Genomic DNA, 25,896 nt, shown 5'->3' on the forward strand with positions numbered 1-25,896 from the left:
TTTGAACTAGGGCTGCCACAAACGATTATTTTGATAGTCGACTAGTCACCGATTATTTTTGCGATTAGTCGACTAATCAGATCATCATCCATTGGACGTACAGCGTACTGCTTATTGCACCGGCAGCATCTGGTCTTATATAACTATCATTAGCTTACAGCTTGGAGTGTTTGTGCTAACTAAAAATAAAGACAAGATGGTAGTTTATTAATTTTTAATGAAATTTGCAGATTGTTTCGGTGAAGTTTAATAAACTCCTTGCTTTCTAAAATATAACAGGACACCGGAGTATATTCTCCAGAGTCTCACACTTCTGATAATCAGCTGTCTGCTTGACAGTTTTAGCTGTGCAAAAAACTATAACTTTAATCTCAGCCAAACCGATTTACTCAGGAACAAATAAAATACTAAAGAAAGCCAAACAATAACATTTTTAAGTTATCTAAGTGACTTATATATATGTTTAACCTGAGTAGCGAAAGACAGCGGTGGGTTTGAAAATGATTTGCCGGGAGTCCGGTGTTCTCACGGCTCTAGTTAGCCTTGCCCCCGCCTAGCTAACGAGCTAGTGGGTAACAGACGTCTCCGAAAACGTCGGAGCGCTTTTGAAAATATGCGGTGTCTTGATAAACTGAGCAGATATTTGAGGTTTCCACAGCTACATTCTCGCCTGAAAATATGTTAAACGTTTATTTTGTGACCCAGAAAGAATAATAAGAGTAAAGTTAAAACTAACTAGCTGCCGCCATTGTTGACAGCTGCGCTATGAATTCTGGGACACAGCTTCTTCTTCGGGGTTTAACGGCAGCTGGCATCCTTGTACATGCAGTGCTGCCATCTTCTGTTTCAGTCCGTTATTACACTCTTAAATCCTACTACTCATTCCTGCGTCCTTTGTGATCTTACAAAGCTTCAAACGATGCGTCGACTATTAAATTAGTCGTCGACGATTTTAATAGTCGACATAATCGTGACTAGTCGACTAATCGTGGCAGCCCTAGTTTGAACTCACTGTTTGCTTTGGTTTTCATTTTTAAAAGTAGCAGTTTAGTTGTGCTGTGTTGTCAGCAGTGTGCTTTTCTTCCTCTGCTCTAAACAGGGACTCCGTCCCGAACTCTGTCGACGATGTCTCTGTCCATTCGCCCAGTCAGACGCCTTACCTCCAGATCCATCACTAGGAGCCAGAGCTTTACTGGAGTCAATACCCACAACAAACCTTACCGGTATACACATGCATACATACACACGCAAATCCCTCCTAACCATGTGTTTTTTTTCTAGTGTAAAACGGCTTGTTTACGTACTATCTTGTACTTATGTGTAATAACTTGTCATAAGGACAAGTGTCTCTTTAATGTGATATATTGATGGTCTGTGACATGCTAAGGTTTCAGTCATCAATTTGATTGATCATCAGTGTTTGTATATGAGCCGTGAGCTGTACAACGCCCAGGTCTGGTCTTGAGGGATGTTATGGCGATCTCATAACTTTAGGTCAGGACTTCTAATAATGACTTGGTGTTTGTGGTGCTGCAGGAACCTTGTGGTGTTCAGCACTCCTGGTCTCAGCAGGAAGCCCAGCAGAGCAAGCAGATTGTTTACTATGTCGATCAAGGCCAACCCCCCACCGAAGGTTCCTCAACCAGAGCGACTGGATGAAGTGTATGAAGCACTGAAGAAAGGCCTTCAGTGAGTATACACTCAACAAATGCATTTCAGAGAGAGAGAGAGAGAGAGAGCGAGAGATTATGAGTGTGTGTGTCTGTGTTCTCAGGTCTTACCTGCAGGTTCATCAGATGGACTTGGACACACTTACCAGACAGATAAAAGAATCAAAGAGGAACTCTAGACTGGTATGTTGTTACTTTTGGCCCAGCATAAGAATAGATAAAGTGATATAGTTTCAGTTGCTGATGACTTGATATTTTCTGCCTTGCAGGGTTTCCTGTATGAGCTGGACAAGGTGAGCTTCTTTGAATCCTTCAGACAAGCACATATTAGAAATAAGTCAATTTTAATATTACCATTCTTGTTTTAAAATCCTGTGAAAGCTTAGTTATAAATGGAACAAATGCAAAGAATAAATGTGACTTTCTAATTTCCTTTAATCAGCAAGTAAAGGTGACTGAGAGGTACATTAGAAAACTGGAGTTTCACCTCAGCAAGGTAAGACCAGCGTCATTTCCTGACATGTAAGAGTATAGTTGTGAGATGACTTTTTGTATGACTTGCTAATTACATTGCTCTTTGTGCACAGGATGAACAGATGCTGAAAAACAGTTTGATAGAACATATTTTCTACAGCTGTCGTGGCTGTGTTTCCGTTATGATCCTGCATTTGTCATTTTTAAATTCGCATTGTTCATTAGTGTATAATTGATATTGTAACAAACTAGTGATCAGTATACATACATCAATATATTATTACTTTGTTATTATAGAGTACTTTTCTTTTTTTTTTTTGGAATTTGACATGAAAAATGAATTGAAACAATTTTGAACTAAGGCTGTACGTGCCAAAATGTAGAACAAGTAGAGCACTGTGACTGCTTTTGGGATACAGTCTTTTGCTTGTATACGTGTCATTGTGCACAAGCAAAAGACTGTGGTGGTGGTAACGCACTTTCTAGTGGCCACTGTCTGGATTACTAGTTGGATGATGAGGTTTGGTTTTTAATGATGCTTCACCTTCACCGGTGCTTCATTCAAAATAATATAAAGTGGACTAAAATGACCAGCTGCAATGTTAGTACATTTTTACCAACTCAACGTGAAACATTTATTTATTTTGCTGTAGTTACTACACAGAGCTTGTATTAAGCTGTGGTGTTTAAGCACACAGCTTCCTGTCACTGCTGGACAACCTTACTGTCTAGAACAAGACTGGCTTTGTCTTAAATTCTACTCTCAAGTGAAGTTGCTGTGAGCTTTTCCTCTCTACTCTCAGATTGAGGAGTTTTATGAGTCCTACTGCATGCAGAGGAGACTCAGGGATGGAGCCAACAAGATGGTGAAAGCGTACACCGCTTCCTCAGGAAGTAAGGAGGCCAAGGAGAGTTTAGCAGAAGCCAGTAAAGGATACAAGGAGTACACAGAGGTAAAAAAAAAAAAGTACAAAGGCATGCAGTGGAAAATCGTTTTAGGTTAAACTGAGAAAATTGCTAAATGTCTAATTCTTGTAGAAGAAAGGAGCCATTGCACGAGTAATAGGGAGTAGCGCTGTAAGTAAGACTGTACAGAAAAGACTGCCTGAAGGTCTCAATCTTTTCATTCTCTTTAGAACATGTGTGTGTTGGAGAATGACTTTGAGAACCAGCTGGGGAAGTTCCACATAAAGATGAAGGGTAAGAAGTAGAGATCATGTGGTGATATGACTACACAAAATCTTAAATAGAGGTAGAAACTCAATATGACATACGTTATGTGTGTGTCCCTTCTGATATGACCCTTAATTAATTGCAATGTTTTGGGGTGGTTTCGCAGTTTGACAAAATGCTAAGTCTGTTTCCACTTGTTCTTTCTTTTAGGTCTGGCAGGATTTGCTAGATTGTGTGCTGGTGACCAATATGAGGTTTGTCTCACCCGCCAAACCCTCCATTTTTCACTCTGAATTCATGGCAACAATAAATATGATTAAAACACTAAGAATATGGATGTCATGTTACCAGATATTTAGGCTGTGGTATTAGCTTGTGATGACACCAGAATCAATGACTGTATCTTTCAGTACCAAAATTCTGATAGTATGTTGTCACCTGAAAAATCAGCATTAAGATATAAGAAGGTGATAATTTGGATGTTGAATTGAAACGCACTCCCTTTGAATTCTTTGAACAGATCTGGATGTTGCTCTTTTATGCATTTTGCTAAATAGGACACGATTTCCTCCCTTGTTCTGAAAAGCGCAAGGCATCGTTTGTATTACATTTTATGAATCTATTATCTACCATTGGTCATCCAGAAGAGAGTTGAAGAGATTTTGGCAAACTGTCGGGTGACTCAGGTGGGGAAAGCAGTGCGCCACTTGGGTGGAGCACTGCTGACCACAAGGATATTGTCGGGAGGTGGAAGGAATAGTTCGAGGACCTTCTTAAACCTGCTCATGTCTTCCATAGAGGAAGCAGAGTCTGGGGACGACAAGGATGATTCATCCATCACTTTGGGTGAGGTCACTGATTTAGTTAAACAACTCCTTGGTGGAAGGGCCCCTGGGGGTGGATTAGGTTTGCACTAAGTTCATGAAAGCTCTGGATGTTGTAGGGCTCTCTTGGTTGACATGCTTCTCCAATGTTGCATCGAGATCAAGGCCAGTACCTCTGGATTGGCAGACCAGGGTGGTGGTTCCCATCTTTAAGAAGGGGGACCGGAGGATGTGCTTAAACTATTGGGGATCACACATAGCCAGATATATGTTGGACTCATTCACGGTGAGCGTTGGACTCTGCCAGGGCTGCCCTTTGTCACCAATTCTGTGCAGAATTTTTCTGGACAGAATTTCTAGGCATAGCCAAGTGCCGGAAGGCTTCTACTGGAGCGATCTCAGGCTACGTTCACACTGCAGGTCTTAATGCTCAATTCTGATTTTTTTTTTTCATTTATTTATTTATTTTTTATCAAATCCGATTATTATTATTTATTTATTTTTAAATTTATTTATTTATTTTTAAATTTATTATTATTTTTTACTTATTTTTTCGGTCTGGTTGTTCACACTACAAATAAAATGTGACAGCAAACGTGCTCTAGTGTGACTCCTCAAAGTGGCCCACATGTGCAAAAGAAGACATCACACACAACGCACTCTGTTTAGACCCAGACCCAACAGTACTGTTTGACTGATGGCCGTTAATATAAAGACTTGTTTCGAACTTTACGTTTCCCAATTTTGTTATAAAGTTATTTTGTTATTTACATATGACCTAATGATTATCCTTATTGCTGTTTTAGAGAGGAGCGGCGCTTCAAAGGATAGCTGCAGATTTCTGTCAGAATCTGCAGATTATACAGTACAAATAAAATGTTCACATTCCTCCAGCATTGTCTTCCCAACAGTTTCACTGGATGGCCAGGAAGCGTTCACAATGTCTTCACGGGCGCTTCTCCGGCACTGATAATTGGCGTCTCTCTTGTGTCAGTGATGTAAAAGTCGGATTTAATGCGACATGACCGTTCAAACAGCAGTCGCTTTCTGAAACATCAGATATGTATCCGATTCAGTACCACATACGTCAGTGACCTAGTTCAGATTGAAAATATCACATTTGTGCTGTTCAAACTGTCATACTATGATTGGATATGGGTCGCATAGGGTCAGAAAAGTCGGATTTGGTGCGCTTTCGCCTGCAATGTGAACGTAGCCTTAGAATCTCATCTCTGCTTTTCGCAGATGATGTGGCTCTGTTGGCTTCATCATCACACTGGAGCGATTCACAGCCGAGTGTGAAGCAGTGGAAATGAGAACCAGCACCTCCAAATCTGAGCCCATGGTCCTCAGCCGGAAAAGGGTGAAGTGCCCACTCCTGGTCAGGGACGAGTTACTGCTTCACTTAGGGAAGTATCTCGGGTTTTGTTCAGAGTGAGGGCAGGGTTGAGATCAACAGGCGGATTGGTTCTGTGGATGCAGTCATGCGATCGCTGTACCAGTCTGTTGTGGTGAAGAGAGAGCTGAGTGCAAAAGTGATGCCCTCACCGGTCGATCTACGTTTTTACCCTCCTCATCCATCGTGACGAACTTTGGGCAGCGACTGAAAGAACAGGATCGGCTTCTTCAGGCGGCAGAAATTGGCTTTCTCCGAAGGGTGGCTGGCCTCTGCTTTAGAGATGGGAGTTCGGCCATCCAGGAGGGGCTCAGAGTAGAGCTGCTACTCCTCCACATCAAAAGGAGCCAGTTAAGGTGGTTCGGCCATCTGACAAGGAGGCCTCCTGGGTGAGGTGTTCCAGGCATGTCCCACTGGGAAGAGGCCCCGGGGAAGACCCAGGTGACCCTGGAGAGATTTCTTTCAGCTGAAGGAGGTGGCCGTGGTTTCTCTGCTTAGGCTGCTGCCCCCTGACAGGCCCCGGATAAGCAGAAGAAAATGGACAACTGGTCATCCACCTCAGAGTATCAACTTTCCTATCAAGGGGCAATGCTGTTGTAGCAGCTACACTAGTCGCTATCTTCCACCTGTGGTTTTTCTTCTGCTTGTGCCGTCCTTCTCCTTCATCATGATGTAATGATTAGAGCCCAACCAGCATACAGTGCTTTGAGAAAGTATTTGCCCCCCCCCCCTTTTTTTTTCTCTCATATTTGTGACTCTTCACACTAATTGTTTCAAATTATAAATGGAAAGGTTCTTCCAAAGCACTTTTCTGAGCTCTCAGAGCTTTCCATACAACATGCCTCATTTATCCATTCACATCCATCCATAGAAACACAATTGAAAAATAAAATGTAATGTTAGACAAAGGTAATCTGAAATAATAAAAAATGGAGTTTTTAAATGTTCATTTCATTTAATAAAGGAAATAATCAAAGTCTACCTGCCCTGTGTGAAAAAGTTAAAGCCCCCTCATTAAATCATGAATTAACTGTGATTAACCACATTATTTGCGAAGCGGAGTTCAATTTCACTAGCCCCACACCCAGGCCTTACTGCTGCCAGACCCGATAAATCAAGAAATCACTTAAATATAACCTGTTTGACAAAGTGAAGCAGGTCTGAAGATCTCAAAAAGCAACAACTCATGCCATATTCTAAAGAAACACCAGAGAAACAAAATCACTGACATCTATAAGTCTGGAAATGGTTGCAAAGCCATTTCCAAAGGCTTTAGTAACCATAGTGAGACCAATTAACCACACATGGAAAACTTGGAACACTAGTGAACCGTTCCAGGAGCATCCGAGACCACATTAATGACTCATCCGGGAGGTCACAAAAGAACCAAGGGAAACATCTGAAAAACTGCAGGTCTCACTTGTCTCTGTTAAGGTCAGAGTTCATGATTCAACAGTAAGAAAGAAACTGGGAGAAAATGGGAGAAATCAAGGAGAAAACTACTGCTAACCAAAAAGAACACAAAGGCTCCTTTGCTCATTTGCCAAAACACAACTTAATGATTGACTTGTGGGAAAATATTCTGTGGACTGATGAGACAAAATGGTTTGACTCTGTTACATTTGACATAAAACTAACACATCTTTTCATGAAAATAACACCATACCAACAGTTAAACATGCTGGTGGGTCTGGGGCTGCTTTGCTGCTTCCGGACCTGAATTACTTGATGTAATTGATGAACTATAAATTCTGCTCTCTAATAACAAATCCTGAAGGAGAATGTCTGGCTTATCAGTTCATGCGCTGAACCAAATGGCCTTAAAGTCTGGACCGATTGAGATGCTTTGACATGACCCTTAAACAGGTCATTCATGCTCAGAAGCCCTCCAATGTGGCTGAGTCAAGACTGTTCTGCAAAGAAGAGTGGGTCAAAGTTCCTCCATGGTGATGCGAAAGACTCATTGCCAGTTACTAACACTTGTCTGTAGCACATGTTCTATGTAGTCATTTTTTTCTCGTTACTAAGCTTTTTAGTCCTTTTTAAAATAAAATCGCTACTTATTGTTGCCACCCTGCTGGGCAGGCGATGTCCTCTGGTGCATCAGCATGATAGACTGCATAGAGTGCACAAATGACAGAATGAAAACTGCTGTATGAATGAGTCATTGTGCCTTGTATTGTAAAGGTGTGTTAAGTATTCACTAAGCAATATTAGTATTTATACAGCAAATTGCTATATAAATAGTAAACCATTTAGATTTATCGCGGTTTTGAAAGGGTTTGTCCAGTGCCTGTGTGAAAACACTGCTTCAGCTGTTCCCTGTGGAGTTATCTCTAAGTGTACACGGCAGCAGGTCCTGTGTGATTGTGTGTATGATCAGTTATGAAATTAGAGGGATACTTACTTAGTAACTTAACCTAGTGAGAAAAATTCTCACCAGTGGTGAATGTTTGAAGGCATTTTGTTTTCTGTACTGCCCACAAGTCTGTCTGTCCCATTCTCGTAATCATGATATCCGAGGAACACACTGAGGGAATTTATTCAAATTTAGTTCGAATCAAGTGATTAGAATATTTTAGTGAAGCCTTACAGTGACCTTAAAAATGAGGATTTTTTTTTTTTCCTTGTCCACAATTCGTTGCACTTAATGTCAAAATTTGTACAAATGATGAAAAATAAAATTTTACGTTCAAAAGGTTAAAAGTCCAAATACACTGCAAGTTGTCTGGTTGGTGAAGGCATACAGTTGTGACGTGACAATTCTAACTTTAGTGTTCATCGTATTTTGTTAACATTAAATTTCTTTAACTGTGTCGTGGGTTTTGTTTTTTTGTTTTTTTTGTTTTGTTTTTGTAAAAGTGGCCTCATCACTTGCACATTCATGCTCTAGCCATTGACATTTATAGCTATGTAGTTAAGATGTGAGTTGTCAATTCTTTTCAACCCTGTCAGATTAATCTGAGCTTTATGAAAATCATCACATGATTATATGAACTGCTCAAACTATCAATAATTTTGAAGTAGTCAACCGGATTTTCCAGATTTTAAAATTAATTTATTATTCATCTACTTGTATAACCCTGCGTTTGTGTTTGTTTGTTTTTGCATATGTGTATGTTTCAGATCTTTATGAAGTATGGTCGGCAGCGGTGGAAGCTCCGGGGGCGAATAGAGATAAATGCTAAACAAGTGTGGGACAGTGAAGAGATTGTATTTCAGCCACTCATCAACGAGTTCCTGTCTGTGAAGGTCTGTCACTCAGTGTGTTTTTTAAATTTGTTATTTTATTGATACTCAGTTCTGGTTTGGGTCATTGACTGCTTCATCTTATGTAAAAAGTCATAAAAATAATGCATCTAAAAAAAAAAATCTGCGCTGTGTGTGTGTGTGTGTGTGTGTGTGTGTGTGTGTGTGTGTGTGTGTGTGTAACATTTTCTTCAAAACTGAAAAAATCACTTATTACATAAAGTTTACTTTCTTGTATTTGTTACATGTAAAGCAAAATATTTTTGGCTTTTTTTGTTTACATTTTGACCAATCATAGTGTAGTTAATGAATATCAAAAATGCAACATCTAAAATTTTTAGATTATTTCCTAAGACCAATCAGAAAGTACTGAAAAGATGTTAATTCATACAATCAATACTTCATTGGGTCAGCATTACTGCATCTGTGCTCTGTGGCATGGGGGCAGTTGACTTTCCCAGAGACATTGAGTGGAGGCTCTTGATGCTCTGACACCAGCCTCAGTTGACTCTTTATAAAGCTGTCCCAAATGTTTCAAATGTTTCCTTTTCCTTCTAGTCATTAATTAATATACATCATCCATTAATATACATCGTTGCAGCGGCCTTTTTAACCAACAGAAAGTCTTTTTATTTTATCATCATTTGATCATTTCAAAATGAAATGTACTAATTTCAGAAACTGGATCTTTAATTTTCATGAGCTTTAAGTCATAGTTATCAAAATGTAAACACAAAAAGCTTGAAATATTTCAATATACAATGTATGAAAGTTTACCTTTTTGAATTCAGTTATCAAAGAATAATACTTTAATATCCTCTGGAACTTCATATTGTCCATTATTATTGGTGAATGTGTGAGTTTTTTACCCCTCAGCCATAAAAGACACTGTGTGATCCTATTGTGTTATTAATAATAATATCTTTTCCCAATGACATCAGCACCTTGACAAACTTGAGTGTACTATTTTCAGCCTGGATGATTGAAACTGACTTGTTGAAGGCAAAAAAAAAGATGGTATAATGATCAGACATTTCTCTGGTTTCCTAGGTGACAGAGCTAAAGAGCTTAGCCAATCACGTGGTGGTGGGAAGTGTTTCCTGTGAAACAAAGGATCTGTTTGCTGCGCTGCCCCAGATGGTTGCTGTGGATATTAATGACCTTGGGACTATTAAGCTAAGCCTTGAGGTGACCTGGAAGTAAGTTTTGTCAGTCATCTTGTGAGTGTACGAAATCATACTGAGCTTCATGAGTGCTGTAGTGTTTGTTCATTTAAAGGTATCATTAACAGAGCATAATGTAAATATTATTTGATGTTTATTGAATTTATCTTTTCTCTCTTTCCCATCCTTTATTCCTTTTCACCTCTCTCAGTCCGTTTGATAAAGATGACCAGGGATCGGTTGCAAGCACTGTCAACAAACCACCAAGCATCAATAAGCGAATCTCAGCCATTTTTGACCAGACTCCACCTGACACACCACCTTTACGTGTGAGTTTAGCATTCGCTTTAGACTATTAGTTCTTTGAAAGGCTTCAGTCTAACCCTAGAACAATTTGTGTAAAGTTGCTGATTGCTCGTACTTACTACCCATATATTAATGTGTATTATCTTGACATTCATATACAGATAGTTGGAAAACTAACAAAGACTGTTGGTTTTAGCAGGAGGAATAGGCCCACTCACAACAGAAAATAGCTGAAAGGGAAGCTTTACTCTCTGTAAAGTGCTAGAAAACAAAACACAGGAAGTCAAACAAGGCAGAAATTCATTCAGAGAAAACCAACAAGGAAGAGCCAATAGGAAAATTATTTTTAAACAGGAAGTAAATGAAGGCTTGACACTTTGTTTGAAAAAACAAACTCACAGGGAAAAATGGGAAATATTCAGTCTGTAAACACAGATGTGTGTGTGATGAGCTATGTGAACACAACACTGACAGAAAAATGGAGGAAAAGAGAACTAAATGTGGAAGCAGCACTAACAGGAGAAAGACGGATTGATGAAATGGAAAATGACAAAAACTATAAACATAACATCTAAATTCTAAAGGATAATACCTTTAGGAATAAGGAAAAAACTCCCAGACACATGCTAAGCAAGAACACTTATCGGTGTGCTCAGGCCTCTACATTGAGGAAACCAAATTGCCACTCCTTTCGGAGCATGGCACAGCATAGAAGAGCCACCTCAATAAGACTCAGGTGTGCATCTTTATCAGTGTCCACTATGAACAACCATGAGGGGCTGGCGTCCAACACCAACTGTCAGTCACCTACAACATAGTTTTGAGATCCCTTCCCAGTCCTTCAAACCCCACTCGTGTCTTACGTCTGATGACCTTAATAGGTCACATGATAGCATGGGACAAGGTCTCACAGTGGTTTCACCCAAAACCTCTGGTGGTCATGATCCACGCCTTTTTTCTTTTCTTTTTTTATTTCCCCCCCCACACCTTGGCTCATGTGATGATGCACGTGATTAAACACCCACTAGGTTTTAAATTCCTGAGATTCTCCACCTCCACCAATCAGATAAAAACAGCCTTTTCCAGAGGGGGAGGAGAGAGAGGAGTCAAACACAGCTTTAAAAAAACAAAACAAAGCACAATGTTTTTTAAAAAAAATAAAAAAATAAATAACCGATTAAATCTATTCTATAGATTTAATCCACCAACTAAAATTAGGAATCTGTAAATGAGAACATTGAGAGTTTTAAAGGACATTAGAGTTTAGCCAGCAGCCCTCAGTATCTAACTGCTCCAATGCCCTTTGTTCCACCTGCTGCCACTTTGATGTCCAGTCTCTGCCTCGGAATCTGACACGGCGGCAGCACTGGCCACTGCTGGACATCTTCAGAGGCACTCTTAGCCAGAGCTGCTCCTGTAGTGACAACTCACCAACAAGGCAGTCCACTGCAGTAAGTCGTGATGAAGTAGACCTCGTGGAGTAGAAACACAGGACCTTCTGGTATATTGATACTTTGGTGTAGAGTAAGCACTAGAATCATAGTCTCCATTTGTGTGCTTATGGCTTCATGGAGCCATGACAGATGTGTGCAAGGTTTCCTCATGCATCTCCATGGCTCTCTAATTATAATATTTAGACCCCCCACCCGCCAACAGAGCTGACTACTGTTAGCCATCATCAGTGCCAGTTTATGATGATGACTTTTAGACTTATAACTCCTTCTAGCCATTTCACACAAGCCCTGAAGCCTTTAGCTTTTTACCTCATCAGTATATTTGTCACCCTGCCAGGTAAAGATCAGAGGTCATCTTTTCTGAAAATCTTGCAATAACTCGAGAATGAAGTCTCCTTATATTTTCATATCGATACCATAGATATATCTACTAAAAGCAGACTCATCTCAGATGAGTTTGAATCTCATTGTCCTTGACCTCAAGGTCAGAAGTTAGACGACAAGGTGACATAGGATTTTGAAATTGAAACGAAGGGTGGATCTACGAGGAGGCTGAGGGGTAGCACTGGCCAGTATTTTCTTGAATATTACACGATAGTTGCGTAACTCAAAGTTATTCTCTTTATAAATAAATGCTACAGTGTTACAGAGCTAGGCTAAGGATGTTGTACTATACTGATATTAAAAATGGCAAGCAAATAGAAAAAAGTTCCCATACAGTCACCTCTGAACCTTTGGTTAAAGGGATAACATGCTGACTCATGTCTTGCCTTCACCTTACTTTTCACTTTAAATATGTGAGTAAAGGAAGTGTGTCGCTTTTGCTCAAATAATGTACAACCAGGTGCAGTGACTGCTCAGTTTCCTGCCAGCTTGTTGTAAAAGGTCTCCATTTCCCCCCCTTTTTTTGCAGTCAAGCCTTTTAAAATGTGCTGATCTCTTTTAGAACATGATCCGCCTACAGGGAGAGTTGGAGAATGGACCAGCATGGTCTAATTCTTCAGAATCTTCTGATGATTCAACCAGCCCACAGCTGCCTGCACATCCAAAGGTAACACACAACAGATATGGAACTCTCATCTATGACATGATAATATTAAAGATTCAATCTGTATCTCTCTTCCTCAGATTCAGAGGGGCTACAGCTGTTTGAACATTACACAGTAACAAAAGTATTATGAATACAAGATAAACTTTGATATGTATTATGTTTATAGTATGTACAGCAGATCATGTGCATGTGTACAGTCTTGTAAAAACTAAATACATTGCATGATTCAGTAGCTTGAGGAGCCGCCGGTACCATGCACAATTGGTTTCTTTAACGAGCCTCAGTCCTCACTCGGTCTACTCTTTATCCTGGTCTGGTTTGCTTACTTTACTGTGTTTACTACTTTAACTCTGTGACTCAGCGTGTCTCTCTTTCCAGGCAGTAGTGGTGACACCAGACATCCAGCCAGTTGGACAAAGGAGTTCCCTCCTTCAGCCTGATGTTTCTTCTTGCTCCGGAAACTGGCCTTCCTCAGCTCAAAAGGAAGGTATCATCCTACCAAAACAACCAGCGGAGAGCAACAGGTAGATTAAAAAAAAATGTTAATGTTTTGTTTGCACATGAGAACAAAGATGAAATAACATTCTTATTCTGTGGTGAGCTCTATCAACATCTGATATATGAACTATTTTGCAGGCATGAGGAAAAGGGGACAGTCACTGTGATAACAAAGCCTGACGGTGAGGAAGAAGCTGCGGGGAAACACTCCTCTATGGCACCAGTGGATGTGCCGATAATTACCAGCAGTAACTCTACATTGTACTTACGCTCTCTGAGTCACATTAGTGAAAACAGTGCTGATGGGGTTGTGGTGCCTGTCAGTGAATCGGGGGACGTGATGTCTCTGGTCTCTGGAATCTCAATCAATGACATTGAAATGGAGGTGGCCAGCAGAACTCCTGAGTCACCCACTTCTGCTGACACTGACACAGCTGTTGATGTCACTGATCCCCACCCAGTCAGGAAGCAACACAATACATCCACCTCTGTGGATACATCGGTCCCTCTGAGAGCAGGAGCAGACTCCAATGTTGTAGAAAGTGGGGATATGACATATCTAGCTCTGCGGGTGCCAGTGGAGGAGGATATCCCAGCTTCAAGTTCCAACTGCCTGTCTGCTAAGGGCGATGGTCCAGTGGACAGTGGACTAGAGGATGCCATGGTAGCTGTACTTTCCTCTATAGATGATTATAGAGGACCGTTTTCTGAGCTACAACTACTGGAACAAGAGCTGAAACTGCTGCAGGTTACACTGAAGGTGAGAGTAAAGCATAGTGAGAAACAAGAAAACAGGTTAGTAAAGTACAAAAAACTGCCTTAAGCTAAAAGTACTTTTTACAAATCCCCAAGTTTAATTTTCCCTTTTTGAACATTAAGTGGCAATGATTGTATGTATTTATAAATGTTAGCACAGCTTTCCCGTGCCATTAATATCGAAATATTATTACTGCAAATATTAGTTGTGCAATTACTATATAAGTTTCAGTGGTTACAGTATCTGGTATGCCTCCCTTGTCTTTACAGACAGCATACATTTGAGCTGAATGATTGCATGCTGTTCCAACATTATGTGACTATGATTCAAAGAACTCCTGAAAAAACAAAAAACTGAAGTGACTGCGTACAGCCTGACTATGGCTTTGTTTGTGAGTGCAGGGTGGGAGGCACAGCCGGTCACCCAGTGTAGTCAGCCTCACAGTGGAAACAGCTCTTGGCAGCTTTGACTTCCTGAATGGATCAGACTGGGAGGAGGAAGAAGAGGATGGTGATAAGAGGAGTAGACATGGCAGGTCAGTGCTGACAAATGAACTGAAAACCAACCATCCAAGCCTTTGCACACTTCAGTGTAATGACACAGTGAGACATACAGTCTTAATCAGTAAGCAAAGAAAGTATGATCTGAAGGTCATTAAACCTGAATCACAGTAATACCAGACACTGTAAATATGCCTACTTCATTTAACATCTACAAACTCCAGTGTGTTGGTGTCCTCTGGGCCATTGTACAGGGAGTGCAGAATTATTAGGCAAGTTGTATTTTTGAGGAATAATTTTATTATTGAACAACAACCATGTTCTCAATGAACCCAAAAAACTCATTAATATCAAAGCTGAATGTTTTTGGAAGTAGTTTTTAGTTTGTTTTTAGTTTTAGCTGTTTTAGGGGGATATCTGTGTGTGCAGGTGACTATTACTGTGCATAATTATTAGGCAACTTAACAAAAAACAAATATATACCCATTTCAATTATTTAATTATCAATTATCGTCAACTTTTCTTTAATATCAGGTGTGTTTCCAGAACCACTAAAAACTGCTGTAATAAAACTTATACTGAAAAAGGACAATCTTGACAAGACACAAATGAACAACTACAGGCCGATCTCAAATCTCCCATTTTTAAGTAAGATCATTGAAAAAGCAGTTTCTCAACAGCTCAATTACTTCTTAACACAGAATAACTGCTATGATGCCTTCCAGTCAGGTTTTAGACAGAACCACAGCACTGAAACCGCTCTGACCAAAGTGTTTAATATGTCTGAATACAGACAGTGGAAAAATGTCAGTCTTAGTTTTACTGGATCTCAGTGCAGCATTTGATACAGTTGACCACAACATATTACTTAAACGACTGGAGAACTGGGCAGGTCTTTCGGGAACTGTACTAAACTGGTTCAAAACATACTTACAAAATATTTCCTGTTTTCTATCAATAGGTAACTTCACATCTGAGCAGACAAGTATCACATGTGGAGTTCCCCAAGGTTCCATCTTGGGACCCCTTCTGTTTAACATTTACATGCTCCCACTGGCACAGATTATAAAGAACAACAAAATAAACTACCACAGCTATGCAGATGACACACAAATATATATCACAATGTCACCAGGAGACCAAGGCCCTGTACAGGCTCTTGGTAAATGCATTGAGGAAATTAATGACGGGCTGTGCCACAATTTTCTCCAGCTAAACAAAAACAAAACTGAGGTAATAGTCTTTGGCGCCAAAGAAAAACGATTACAGGTCACCAGAGAACTTCAATCTATACATCTAAAAACCACAAACCAGGCGAGAAATTTGGGTGTAGTGATGGATGCAGACCTAAACTTAGAAAAACACATTAAGACAATAAGAAAATCAGCTTTCTATCACTGTTAGGATGCCTGGGTCGTTGACCCAGGGTTTTTGAGTTTATGATATTATTTATACTGTCTAGTTTTTGGTTTCTTTGAGTTCTGTCTTATGGCTTAGGTCTCTGTCTTCTTTAGTTGCTCTGTCTCCCCTATCACCTGCATCCCCTTGTCTAGTTCACGTCTATGTGTATCTTAAGTTCCTATATCCCCGTGTTCAGTCAGTGTTTGTGTCTGCCCTGTTCCCACGTCTCTGTTCCCTTTGTAGTGCCTGCATGTGAGTCTGTGTCTTTGTTCAGTCTGTGTTATGTGTTTCCTGTTTTACTTTGAAGGTCTCCGTCTTTTCTCAGTGTGTTCAGTTTACGCTTCTTTGGTCTCGTCAGTTCTGATTTGCCCCAGCTGTGTTTCCCTCCTGTTACTCATTTCCTGATTGCTCCCTCTGTGTATTTAAGCCCTGTGTTTCTTAGTGTCTGTGTCGCGATCTACCGTTTTCTTAGCTGTGTGTTCTGTCATTCCTCCGGTGTAAGTTTATTTTGATTTTTCCAGTTATGTTATATTTGAGTTTAACATTAAAGTTGTTTTGAGTTCACATCTGTCTCCGGAGTCTGCACCTTGGGTCCTATTCCTGTCTGCACACAGCCAGACCTAACAATCACCTCAAGAATATTTCAAGGATAAAAGATCTGATGTCTCAACAGGACCTGGAAAAACTAGTCCATGCATTCATTTTTAGTAGGCTTGATTACTGTAACAGCATCTTTACAGGTCTACCTAAAAAATCAGTCAGACAACTACAGCTCATTCAGAACTCTGCTGCTCGAGTCCTCACTAAGACCAAAAAAGTGGACCACATCAGTCCAGCTCTGAGGTCTTTACACTGGCTGCCTGTCCGTCAGAGGATAGACTTTAAAGTTCTGATGCTGGTCTATAAAGCTCTGAATGGTTTAGGACCAAAATACATCAGTGACCTCCTGACCCAGTATGAACCTTCCAGATCCCTCAGGTCATCTGGATCCGGTCTTTTATTAGTTCCCAGAGTCAGAACCAGACACGGAGAAGCTGCATTCAGCTTTTATGCTCCTTATATCTGGAACAAACTCCCAGAAAGCCTCAGATCAGCTGAAACACTCGGTTTATTTAAATCCAGGTTGAAGACTCACCTGTTCTCAGCTGCATTTGAATAAAACACCAAATCCACACTTTTAAGCTTAAATTTCAAAACTTACATTTAACTACTAATTTTATCTATTGTTCTGATTTTATCTGTTTTGATTTTATATAGTGTTTTGTTTGTGAGTTTGTTTGCTTGTTTTAATCAATTTTAAATCATGCTTTTTATTTGTTTTTGTTTCTAATGTCTCTGTAAAGCACTTTGAATCACCTTGTTGTTGAATTGTGCTATACAAATAAACTTGCCTTGCCTTATTTTTACCAGTGACACCAATATAACATCTCCACATTCACAAATATAAATTTCTGACATTCAAAAACAAAAACAAATCAGCGATCAATATAGCCACCTTTCTTTGCAAGGACACTCAAAAGCCTGCCATCCATGGATTCTGTCAGTGTTTTGATCTGTTCACCATCAACATTGCGTGCAGCAGCAACCACAGCCTCCCAGACACTGTTCAGAGAGGTGTACTGTTTTCCCTCCTTGTAAATCTCACATTTGATGATGGACCACAGGTTCTCAATGGGGTTCAGATCAGGTGAACAAGGAGGCCATGTCATTAGTTTTTCTTCTTTTATACCCTTTCTTGTCAGCCACGTTGTGGAGTACTTGGATGCGTGTGATGGAGCATTGTCCTGCATGAAAATCATGTTTTTCTTGAAGGATGCAGACTTCTTCCTGTACCACTGCTTGAAGAAGGTGTCTTCCAGAAACTGGCAGTAGGACTGGGAGTTGAGCTTGACTCCATCCTCAACCCGAAAAGGCCCCACAAGCTCATCTTTGATGATACCAGCCCAAACCAGTACTCCACCTCCTCCTTGCTGGCGTCTGAGTCGGACTGGAGCTCTCTGCCCTTTACCAATCCAGCCACGGGCCCATCCATCTGGCCCATCAAGACTCACTCTCATTTCATCAGTCCATAAAACCTTAGAAAAACCAGTCTTGAGATATTTCTTGGCCCAGTCTTGACGTTTCAGCTTGTGTGTCTTGTTCAGTGGTGGTCGTCTTTCAGCCTTTCTTACCAATACTTTCTCTGAGTATTGCACACCTTGTGCTTTTGGGCACTCCAGTGATGTTGCAGCTCTGAAATATGGCCAAACTGGTGGCAAGTGGCATCTTGGCAGCTGCACGCTTGACTTTTCTCAGTTGATGGGCAGTTATTTTGCACCTTGGTTTTTCCACACGCTTCTTGCGACCCTGTTGACTATTTTGAATGAAACGCTTGATTGTTGGATGATCACGCTTCAGAAGCTTTGCAATTTTGAGACTGCTGCGTCCCTCTGCAAGATATCTCACTATTTTTGACTTTTCTGAGCCTGTCAAGTCCTTCTTTTGACCTATTTTGCCAAAGAAAAGGAAGTTGCCTAATAATTATGCACACCTGATATAGGGTGTTGATGTCATTAGACCACACCCCTTCTCATTACAGAGATGCACATCACCTAATATGCTTAATTGGTAGTAGGCTTTCGAGCCTATACAGCTTGGAGTAAGACAACATGCATGAAGAGGATGATGTGGACAAAATACTCATTTGCCTAATAATTCTGCACTCCCTGTATGATCACTGTAGTACAGCTGTAAGCAGGGTCAAACTAACACATAACCTGACTGAAATAATGCTTAAAAATCATATTTTATTATTTTTGCCAAAGGTCATTAGCTGAATGGCCTTATCCCACAGTTGTGCCTGTATATAACTGAGCTTAATATAAAGCTAATCTGCAATCCTAAAATAAAAAGCAAACTTGGTGGAACTTCTCACAACCAGTTGGATTAATCACTGGCAAAAATGAGTTTAAAACAACAATATAAACTGGGTTTTTTTTGGGGGTTTTTTTTTATTTTTTTATTTATGGAGTTCATGATGTATTGTACAAAATATGGAATGGAATCTTAATGGTTAAGAAAAGAGCAATTTCTGTACCCAAGAGACGAGGCTGGAACAGTACTGAATAGCTCTGACTGTCAGCCAGTCAGATTCATTTACCACTTACTGAACTGAAACTCATCAAAAAGTATTATTCTTCTTGGGAAATTATCAACTTCTCTGGGTTTTAATGTTGAGAGCCTTTTTTTTTTTTTTCCATGGACAGTACATTTAAATTACATTTAAACCGTATTGAACTTTATATGGATAAAACAGCGTTAATGGAAATGTTATGTAACACTGGATGTTTTGTGTGTGTGTGTGTGTGTGTGTGTGTGTGTGTGTGTGTGGGTCTCTGCTGGACAGAGGCTGGGACAGCCCTTCCTCCTCCAACGTACCGCTAACCACAGGCTGCACCACTCTAGACTGCTGCCTGGTGGTCCATTTGAGGAACTGCAATGCACAGTTGTTGGTAAGAGATCTGCAACACTATCCTCATGTTATTAGTAGAGATGGCACGATACCACTTTTTTATGTCCGATACCGATACCGATATCATAAATTTGGATATCTGCCGATACCGATATGAATCCGATATAGTGTTTTTTAATCAACAAAACTGTTTTTTTTTTAAATATCTTGCTGAATTTTGTATAAGTTCATACTCAAGTTTAAAACAACAACTACACTAAAGCTATTCTGTTATACCTGTATGCAAAAAAAAATGTTTCATAGTTCAGCAATACTGATCAATCTAATAAACTTAAACCTACACCATCCTCCCTATTCTGGTATTTTAAAGAGTACTTAGCGTAAATATTAAGCAACCTAACTAATAGGGTTCCAACTCCCAGCAACAACAAAAATAAATAAATAAAAAATAGGGAACCACCCCTCACGCTCCACCTCATGATGCTTAATCGACGTAATCAACCTTAATTTGATGCAGTGTGAAAAAAAAAAATGCACAGAAATCAATTATTTTTCAAGAAATATTAAATAGATTCAACATCTTTCTTCAACAAAATTGCAGACTGCACAGATGGTACCTTCCCAAAGGAAAAAGTACTATAGCTTACTAGGGTATATTTATTACCGTAGACTCAACAGTTACTATATACAGTAATGGACTTCTATTCCTTTTACATCAAATTAAAACTTTGGGTGTAAGATTCGGATAATTATTTATTAAAAGCTAGACATTTTAAATGAGAATAAAGAAAAGTGTGTCTTTGTGCCCCCTTTTCCCTGTTCATGCCCTATCGTCCCCCCTGGCTAAACTTTGCTAGATCCGCCCCTGCACAGTTACAGCTGTCAGCTGCGTAGAAAAAGATCCTGGTGTAGAAAGTAATATTAAATAAATTCTAACAACAGCTTATCAAGCTTAAACGTGCTGCTGTTGTTTATCCACTGGTTTCCTCTTTCTGGTGCAAAGTGGGCCAAAAGCAAACTAGAGAGACGGACTCGCGACAGAAAAGCCGATCAGCTGATCATTAAGCAGTTTCATGATTGAAGTAGCAGCAAGAGGAGGCAGTCACTCCATATATCGCTTGTTAAGCTTAACGCAGGAATGCTTTACAAACATTCAGAGATGGACTTACACACTTGCTTTACTTCTCTCGGGGATAACTTTGTCGGAGATGAAATGCCGGGTTGCTAGCGAAGCTCCACATGCTATCCAGACCACCGACAGGTCCCGCATGCCACAGCTGCTCTATCACGTGATGCATACTGCTCCGACGTGCTAACGTTCTGAGGTGAGTTACGGCGCGTTGCAAGTTTTGTGAGGTGCTTTCGTGATATTTAATGGATCGGATTACATTTTTTATTTTTCTCCGATATCCGATCCAGTAATTTAGGTCAGTATCGGACCGATACCGATACGTAATATCGGATCGGTCCATCTCTAGTTATTAGCCAAACTCATATGTAGCTACCTCACATTCTCATGGCACATCGATACCTTAAGTTCACTCTGTTCTCATCTACGGCTGTGGGTAGTGAATAATTAAAATTTTCACCGATGCAAGTCATGGGAATTGGCTTCCTTTGAAAGGTGTCTATGCTCAGCCTTAGACATGGGCTGAGGAACACAGTCTGCATCATAAGGAGTCAGTTGAGTTGATTCAGGCATCTGACTAGGATGGTTGCTGAACATCTCCTCAGAAAGATGTTTTGGGCATGTCTGACCAGGGGAACTCTGATGAAAACCCAGTCAAGTTTGTTTACATACAGTCAATACCATTATTTTCTTTTTTTAAAAATCCATTCAATTGGCATAGTGTTTGATAGTTATGTAATCATAGTTTCAGGATGCCATTGAAAAGTATTATTCACTCACTGATGAGTTAAAGCAGTAGCAGCTGTGAGGGCTGTTGTATTGCTAATTGTAATATTGGTCACTTCTTTTACAAGTGTTTTGTTTTGTTTGTTTTTAAGTGTCTGGGCAAGTTTGGTCCTCTGAGATGTGGAGAGATGTATGCCTTGGACAGACTGCTGAGAGAGGCTCGTGTCCTCGAAATCATCCGACGCGTCACCAAAGAAAACCCACAGAAAATCAGACCAGCTACTGAAGGTGATTTGTGTCGTTTATGTTCATTTCATGTGCATTTGTTTAAACATCCATAAATGCATTTATTCAGAATAACTGTATAGACAAGAAAAAGAAGTTGAAGAGGAATTTTCATTAGTGGGAGCATTCCTTCTGGAGCATAAGGGTGAAAATGTCTGCTTTTGGCTTGGATGACAACTAGTGTCATCAGAAACATTTCATGGGTATATGGAAGTAGAGATTCCACTAAATAATAAGTAATTATGGATTTTGTCATGCAGCCTGTCAAGAAGGTAAAACAGACTTTACAAGGCACTGATTCAAAGCAAGCTGCAACCTTATACTATTAATAAATTTCCTGTGTTATGTATGGCACTAACCCCCAGTATCTTGCTTTCCTACCTTGCTTATAACGGTCTCCTGTTTTCTGTTTGTCAGTTATCCCGGCGCTAGGTCTGTGTCTAGGTGCTGTGTCGCTATGGCAAGAATGTGTGGGACAGGGTAGCATGTACAGCGTCTCTGCTGAAAGGTTCCTGAATACACTGTCGACAATCTACGCTGGTTTACTGCCTGAAAGGGCCGAAGCAGGTAAATCATCATTAGTGGGTATACTGCACACGCTGGTACAGTGGGGCAAAAAAGTATTTAGTCAGCCACCGATTGTGCAAGTTCCCCCACTTAAAATGATGACAGAGGTCAGTAATTTGCGCCAGAGGTGCACTTCAACTGTGAGAGACAGAATGTGAAAAAAAAATCCATGAATTCACATGGTAGGATTTGTAAAGAATTTATTCGTAAATCAGGGTGGAAAATAAGTATTTGGTCACCTCAAACAAGGAAAATCTCTGGCTCTCACAGACCTGTAACATCTTCTGTAAGAAGCTTTTCTGTCCCCCACTCGTTACCTGTATGAATGGCACCTGTTTGAACTCATCATCTGTATAAAAGACACCTGTCCACAGCCTCAAACAGTCAGACTCCAAACTCCGCCAAGACCAAAGAGCTTTCGAAGGACACCAGGAAAAGTATTGTAGACCTGCACCAGACTGGGAAGAGTGAATCTACAATAGGCAAGCAGCTTGGTGTGAAAAAATCAACTGTGGGAGCAATCATCAGAAAATGGAAGACATACAAGACCACTGATAATCTCCCTCGATCTGGGGCTCCACGCAAGATCTCATCCCGTGGGGTCAAAATGATCATGAGAACGGTGAGCAAAGATCCCAGAACCACACGGGGGGACCTGGTGAATGACCTGCAGAGAGCTGGGACCAAAGTAACAAAGGTCACCATCAGTAACACACTACAACGGCAGGGAATCAAATCCCGCAGTGCCAGACGTGTTCCGCTGCTGAAGCCAGTGCATGTCCAGGCCCGTCTGAAGTTTGCCAGAGAGCACATGGATGATACAGCAGAGGATTGGGAGAATGTCATGTGGTCAGATGATACCAAAGTAGAACTTTTTGGTATAAACTCAACTCGTCGTGTTTGGAGGAAGAAGAATACTGAGTTGCATCCCAAGAACACCATACCTACTGTGAAGCATGGGGGTGGAAACATCATGCTATGGGGCTGTTTTTCTGCCAAGGGGACAGGACGACTGATCCGTGTTAAGGACAGAATGAATGGGGCCATGTATCGTGAGATTTTGAGCCAAAACCTCCTTCCATCAGTGAGAACTTTGAAGATGAAACGAGGCTGGGTCTTCCAACATGACAATGATCCAAAACACACCGCCCGGGCAACAAAGGAGTGGCTCCGTAAGAAGCATTTGAAAGTCCTGGAGTGGCCTAGCCAGTCTCCAGACCTCAACCCCATAGAAAATCTGTGGCGGGAGTTGAAAGTCCGTGTTGCTCGGCGACAGCCCCAAAACATCACTGCTCTCGAGAAGATCTGCATGGAGGAATGGGCCAAAATACCAGCTACTGTGTGTGCAAACCTGGTAAAGACCTATAGTAAACGTTTGACCTCTGTTATTGCCAACAAAGGTTATGTTACAAAGTATTGAGTTGTATTTTTGTTATTGACCAAATACTTATTTTCCACCCTGATTTACGAATAAATTCTTTACAAATCCTACCATGTGGATTCATGGATTTTTTTTTTTTCACATTCTGTCTCTCACAGTTGAAGTGTACCTCTGGTGCAAATTACTGACCTCTGTCATCATTTTAAGTGGGGGAACTTGCACAATCGGTGGCTGACTAAATACTTTTTTGCCCCACTGTATGTGGAGCATATTAACATCTGTGTTTGTGTGTATGCAGTGTTCTTGTGCCTGGTTGAGCGTGTACTGGATCAGAGGTTACCACGACGAGGAAGCAGCAGGGACAACATGATGGTGACGTTGTTCCAGCTGTGGAGCTACTTGGACTCGAATGCTGTCAGTGATATGGACACACACATCATTGAACTGGCAAAAGAGGGTGGGTGTACACACACACACACACACACACACACACACACACACACACACACACACACACACACACACACACACACACACACACACACACACACACACGATAGGTCAGATACATACTCGTTAAATGTTTAAGACCAGATTTACTAATTGTCAGTGCCAGTTCAAAACCTTCTTTTCATTTTAATAAGCATTTACACATTTGATACTGTGCCACAGTATCAGGTACAGTGGGGCAAAAAAGTATTTAGTCAGCCACCGATTGTGCAAGTTCCCCCACTTAAAATGATGACAGAGGTCAGTAATTTGCACCAGAGGTACACTTCAACTGTGAGAGACAGAATGTGAAAAAAAAATCCATGAATCCACATGGTAGGATTTGTAAAGAATTTATTCGTAAATCAGGGTGGAAAATAAGTATTTGGTCAATAACAAAAATACAACTCAATACTTTGTAACATAACCTTTGTTGGCAATAACAGAGGTCAAACGTTTACTATAGGTCTTTACCAGGTTTGCACACACAGTAGCTGGTATTTTGGCCCATTCCTCCATGCAGATCTTCTCGAGAGCAGTGATGTTTTGGGGCTGTCGCCGAGCAACACGGACTTTCAACTCCCGCCACAGATTTTCTATGGGGTTGAGGTCTGGAGATTGGCTAGGCCACTCCAGGACTTTCAAATGCTTCTTACGGAGCCACTCCTTTGTTGCCCGGGCGGTGTGTTTTGGATCATTGTCATGTTGGAAGACCCAGCCTCGTTTCATCTTCAAAGTTCTCACTGATGGAAGGAGGTTTTGGCTCAAAATCTCACGATACATGGCCCCATTCATTCTGTCCTTAACACGGATCAGTCGTCCTGTCCCCTTGGCAGAAAAACAGCCCCATAGCATGATGTTTCCACCCCCATGCTTCACAGTAGGTATGGTGTTCTTGGGATGCAACTCAGTATTCTTCTTCCTCCAAACACGACGAGTTGAGTTTATACCAAAAAGTTCTACTTTGGTTTCATCTGACCACATGACATTCTCCCAATCCTCTGCTGTATCATCCATGTGCTCTCTGGCAAACTTCAGACGGGCCTGGACATGCACTGGCTTCAGCAGCGGAACACGTCTGGCACTGCGGGATTTGATTCCCTGCCGTTGTAGTGTGTTACTGATGGTGACCTTTGTTACTTTGGTCCCAGCTCTCTGCAGGTCATTCACCAGGTCCCCCCGTGTGGTTCTGGGATCTTTGCTCACCGTTCTCATGATCATTTTGACCCCACGGCATGAGATCTTGCGTGGAGCCCCAGATCGAGGGAGATTATCAGTGGTCTTGTATGTCTTCCATTTTCTGATGATTGCTCCCACAGTTGATTTTTTCACACCAAGCTGCTTGCCTATTGTAGATTCACTCTTCCCAGTCTGGTGCAGGTCTACAATACTTTTCCTGGTGTCCTTCGAAAGCTCTTTGGTCTTGGCCATGGCGGAGTTTGGAGTCTGACTGTTTGAGGCTGTGGACAGGTGTCTTTTATACAGATGATGAGTTCAAACAGGTGCCATTCATACAGGTAACGAGTGGGGGACAGAAAAGCTTCTTACAGAAGACGTTACAGGTCTGTGAGAGCCAGAGATTTTCCTTGTTTGAGGTGACCAAATACTTATTTTCCACCCTAATTTACGAATAAATTCTTTACAAATCCTACCATGTGGATTCATGGATTTTTTTTTTTTTTTTTTCCACATTCTGTCTCTCACAGTTGAAGTGTACCTCTGGTGCAAATTACTGACCTCTGTCTTCATTTTAGGTGGGGGAACTTGCACAATCGGTGGCTGACTAAATACTTTTTTGCCCCACTGTAGGGGGGGGGGGTGTGTGTGTGTGTGTGTGTGTGTGTGTGTGTGAGAGAAAGAAAGAGTGAAAGAAAGAGACCAGATGCTCTCATTTTCACTTCCAAAGCTGTGAGTATACTGTTAGCATGGCAGGTGTGTGCATGTGTGGTAGC

At 40.9% G+C, this 25,896-nt stretch overlaps 1 protein-coding gene across 5 annotated transcripts in view; it reads left to right on the forward strand.

Annotated features, from left to right (window-relative positions):
- Positions 1–25,896, forward strand: part of ripor1 (RHO family interacting cell polarization regulator 1) — a 61,025-nt gene that overhangs the window by 28,303 nt on the left and 6,826 nt on the right. For 4 of the 5 annotated variants that reach the window (XM_076886164.1, XM_076886163.1, XM_076886162.1 and 1 more), the window contains exons 2-21: positions 1,100–1,223; positions 1,537–1,689; positions 1,775–1,853; positions 1,940–1,963; positions 2,113–2,166; positions 2,948–3,097; positions 3,281–3,344; positions 3,528–3,571; positions 8,664–8,789; positions 9,837–9,985; positions 10,161–10,278; positions 11,590–11,706; positions 12,656–12,760; positions 13,139–13,284; positions 13,397–14,018; positions 14,417–14,550; positions 19,302–19,407; positions 21,375–21,510; positions 21,925–22,074; positions 23,754–23,912. In XM_076886164.1, coding sequence (XP_076742279.1) covers positions 1,126–1,223; positions 1,537–1,689; positions 1,775–1,853; positions 1,940–1,963; positions 2,113–2,166; positions 2,948–3,097; positions 3,281–3,344; positions 3,528–3,571; positions 8,664–8,789; positions 9,837–9,985; positions 10,161–10,278; positions 11,590–11,706; positions 12,656–12,760; positions 13,139–13,284; positions 13,397–14,018; positions 14,417–14,550; positions 19,302–19,407; positions 21,375–21,510; positions 21,925–22,074; positions 23,754–23,912 — 2,734 coding nt within the window. In that variant the 5' untranslated portion in view covers positions 1,100–1,125. The remainder of the gene's footprint in view (positions 1–1,099; positions 1,224–1,536; positions 1,690–1,774; positions 1,854–1,939; positions 1,964–2,112; positions 2,167–2,947; positions 3,098–3,280; positions 3,345–3,527; positions 3,572–8,663; positions 8,790–9,836; positions 9,986–10,160; positions 10,279–11,589; positions 11,707–12,655; positions 12,761–13,138; positions 13,285–13,396; positions 14,019–14,416; positions 14,551–19,301; positions 19,408–21,374; positions 21,511–21,924; positions 22,075–23,753; positions 23,913–25,896) is intronic. The other variant, XM_076886165.1, reaches the window with a different exon arrangement.

Source organism: Maylandia zebra, linkage group LG7 (genome assembly GCF_041146795.1).
Source record: "Maylandia zebra isolate NMK-2024a linkage group LG7, Mzebra_GT3a, whole genome shotgun sequence".
Taxonomy (NCBI): Eukaryota; Metazoa; Chordata; class Actinopteri; order Cichliformes; family Cichlidae; genus Maylandia; species Maylandia zebra.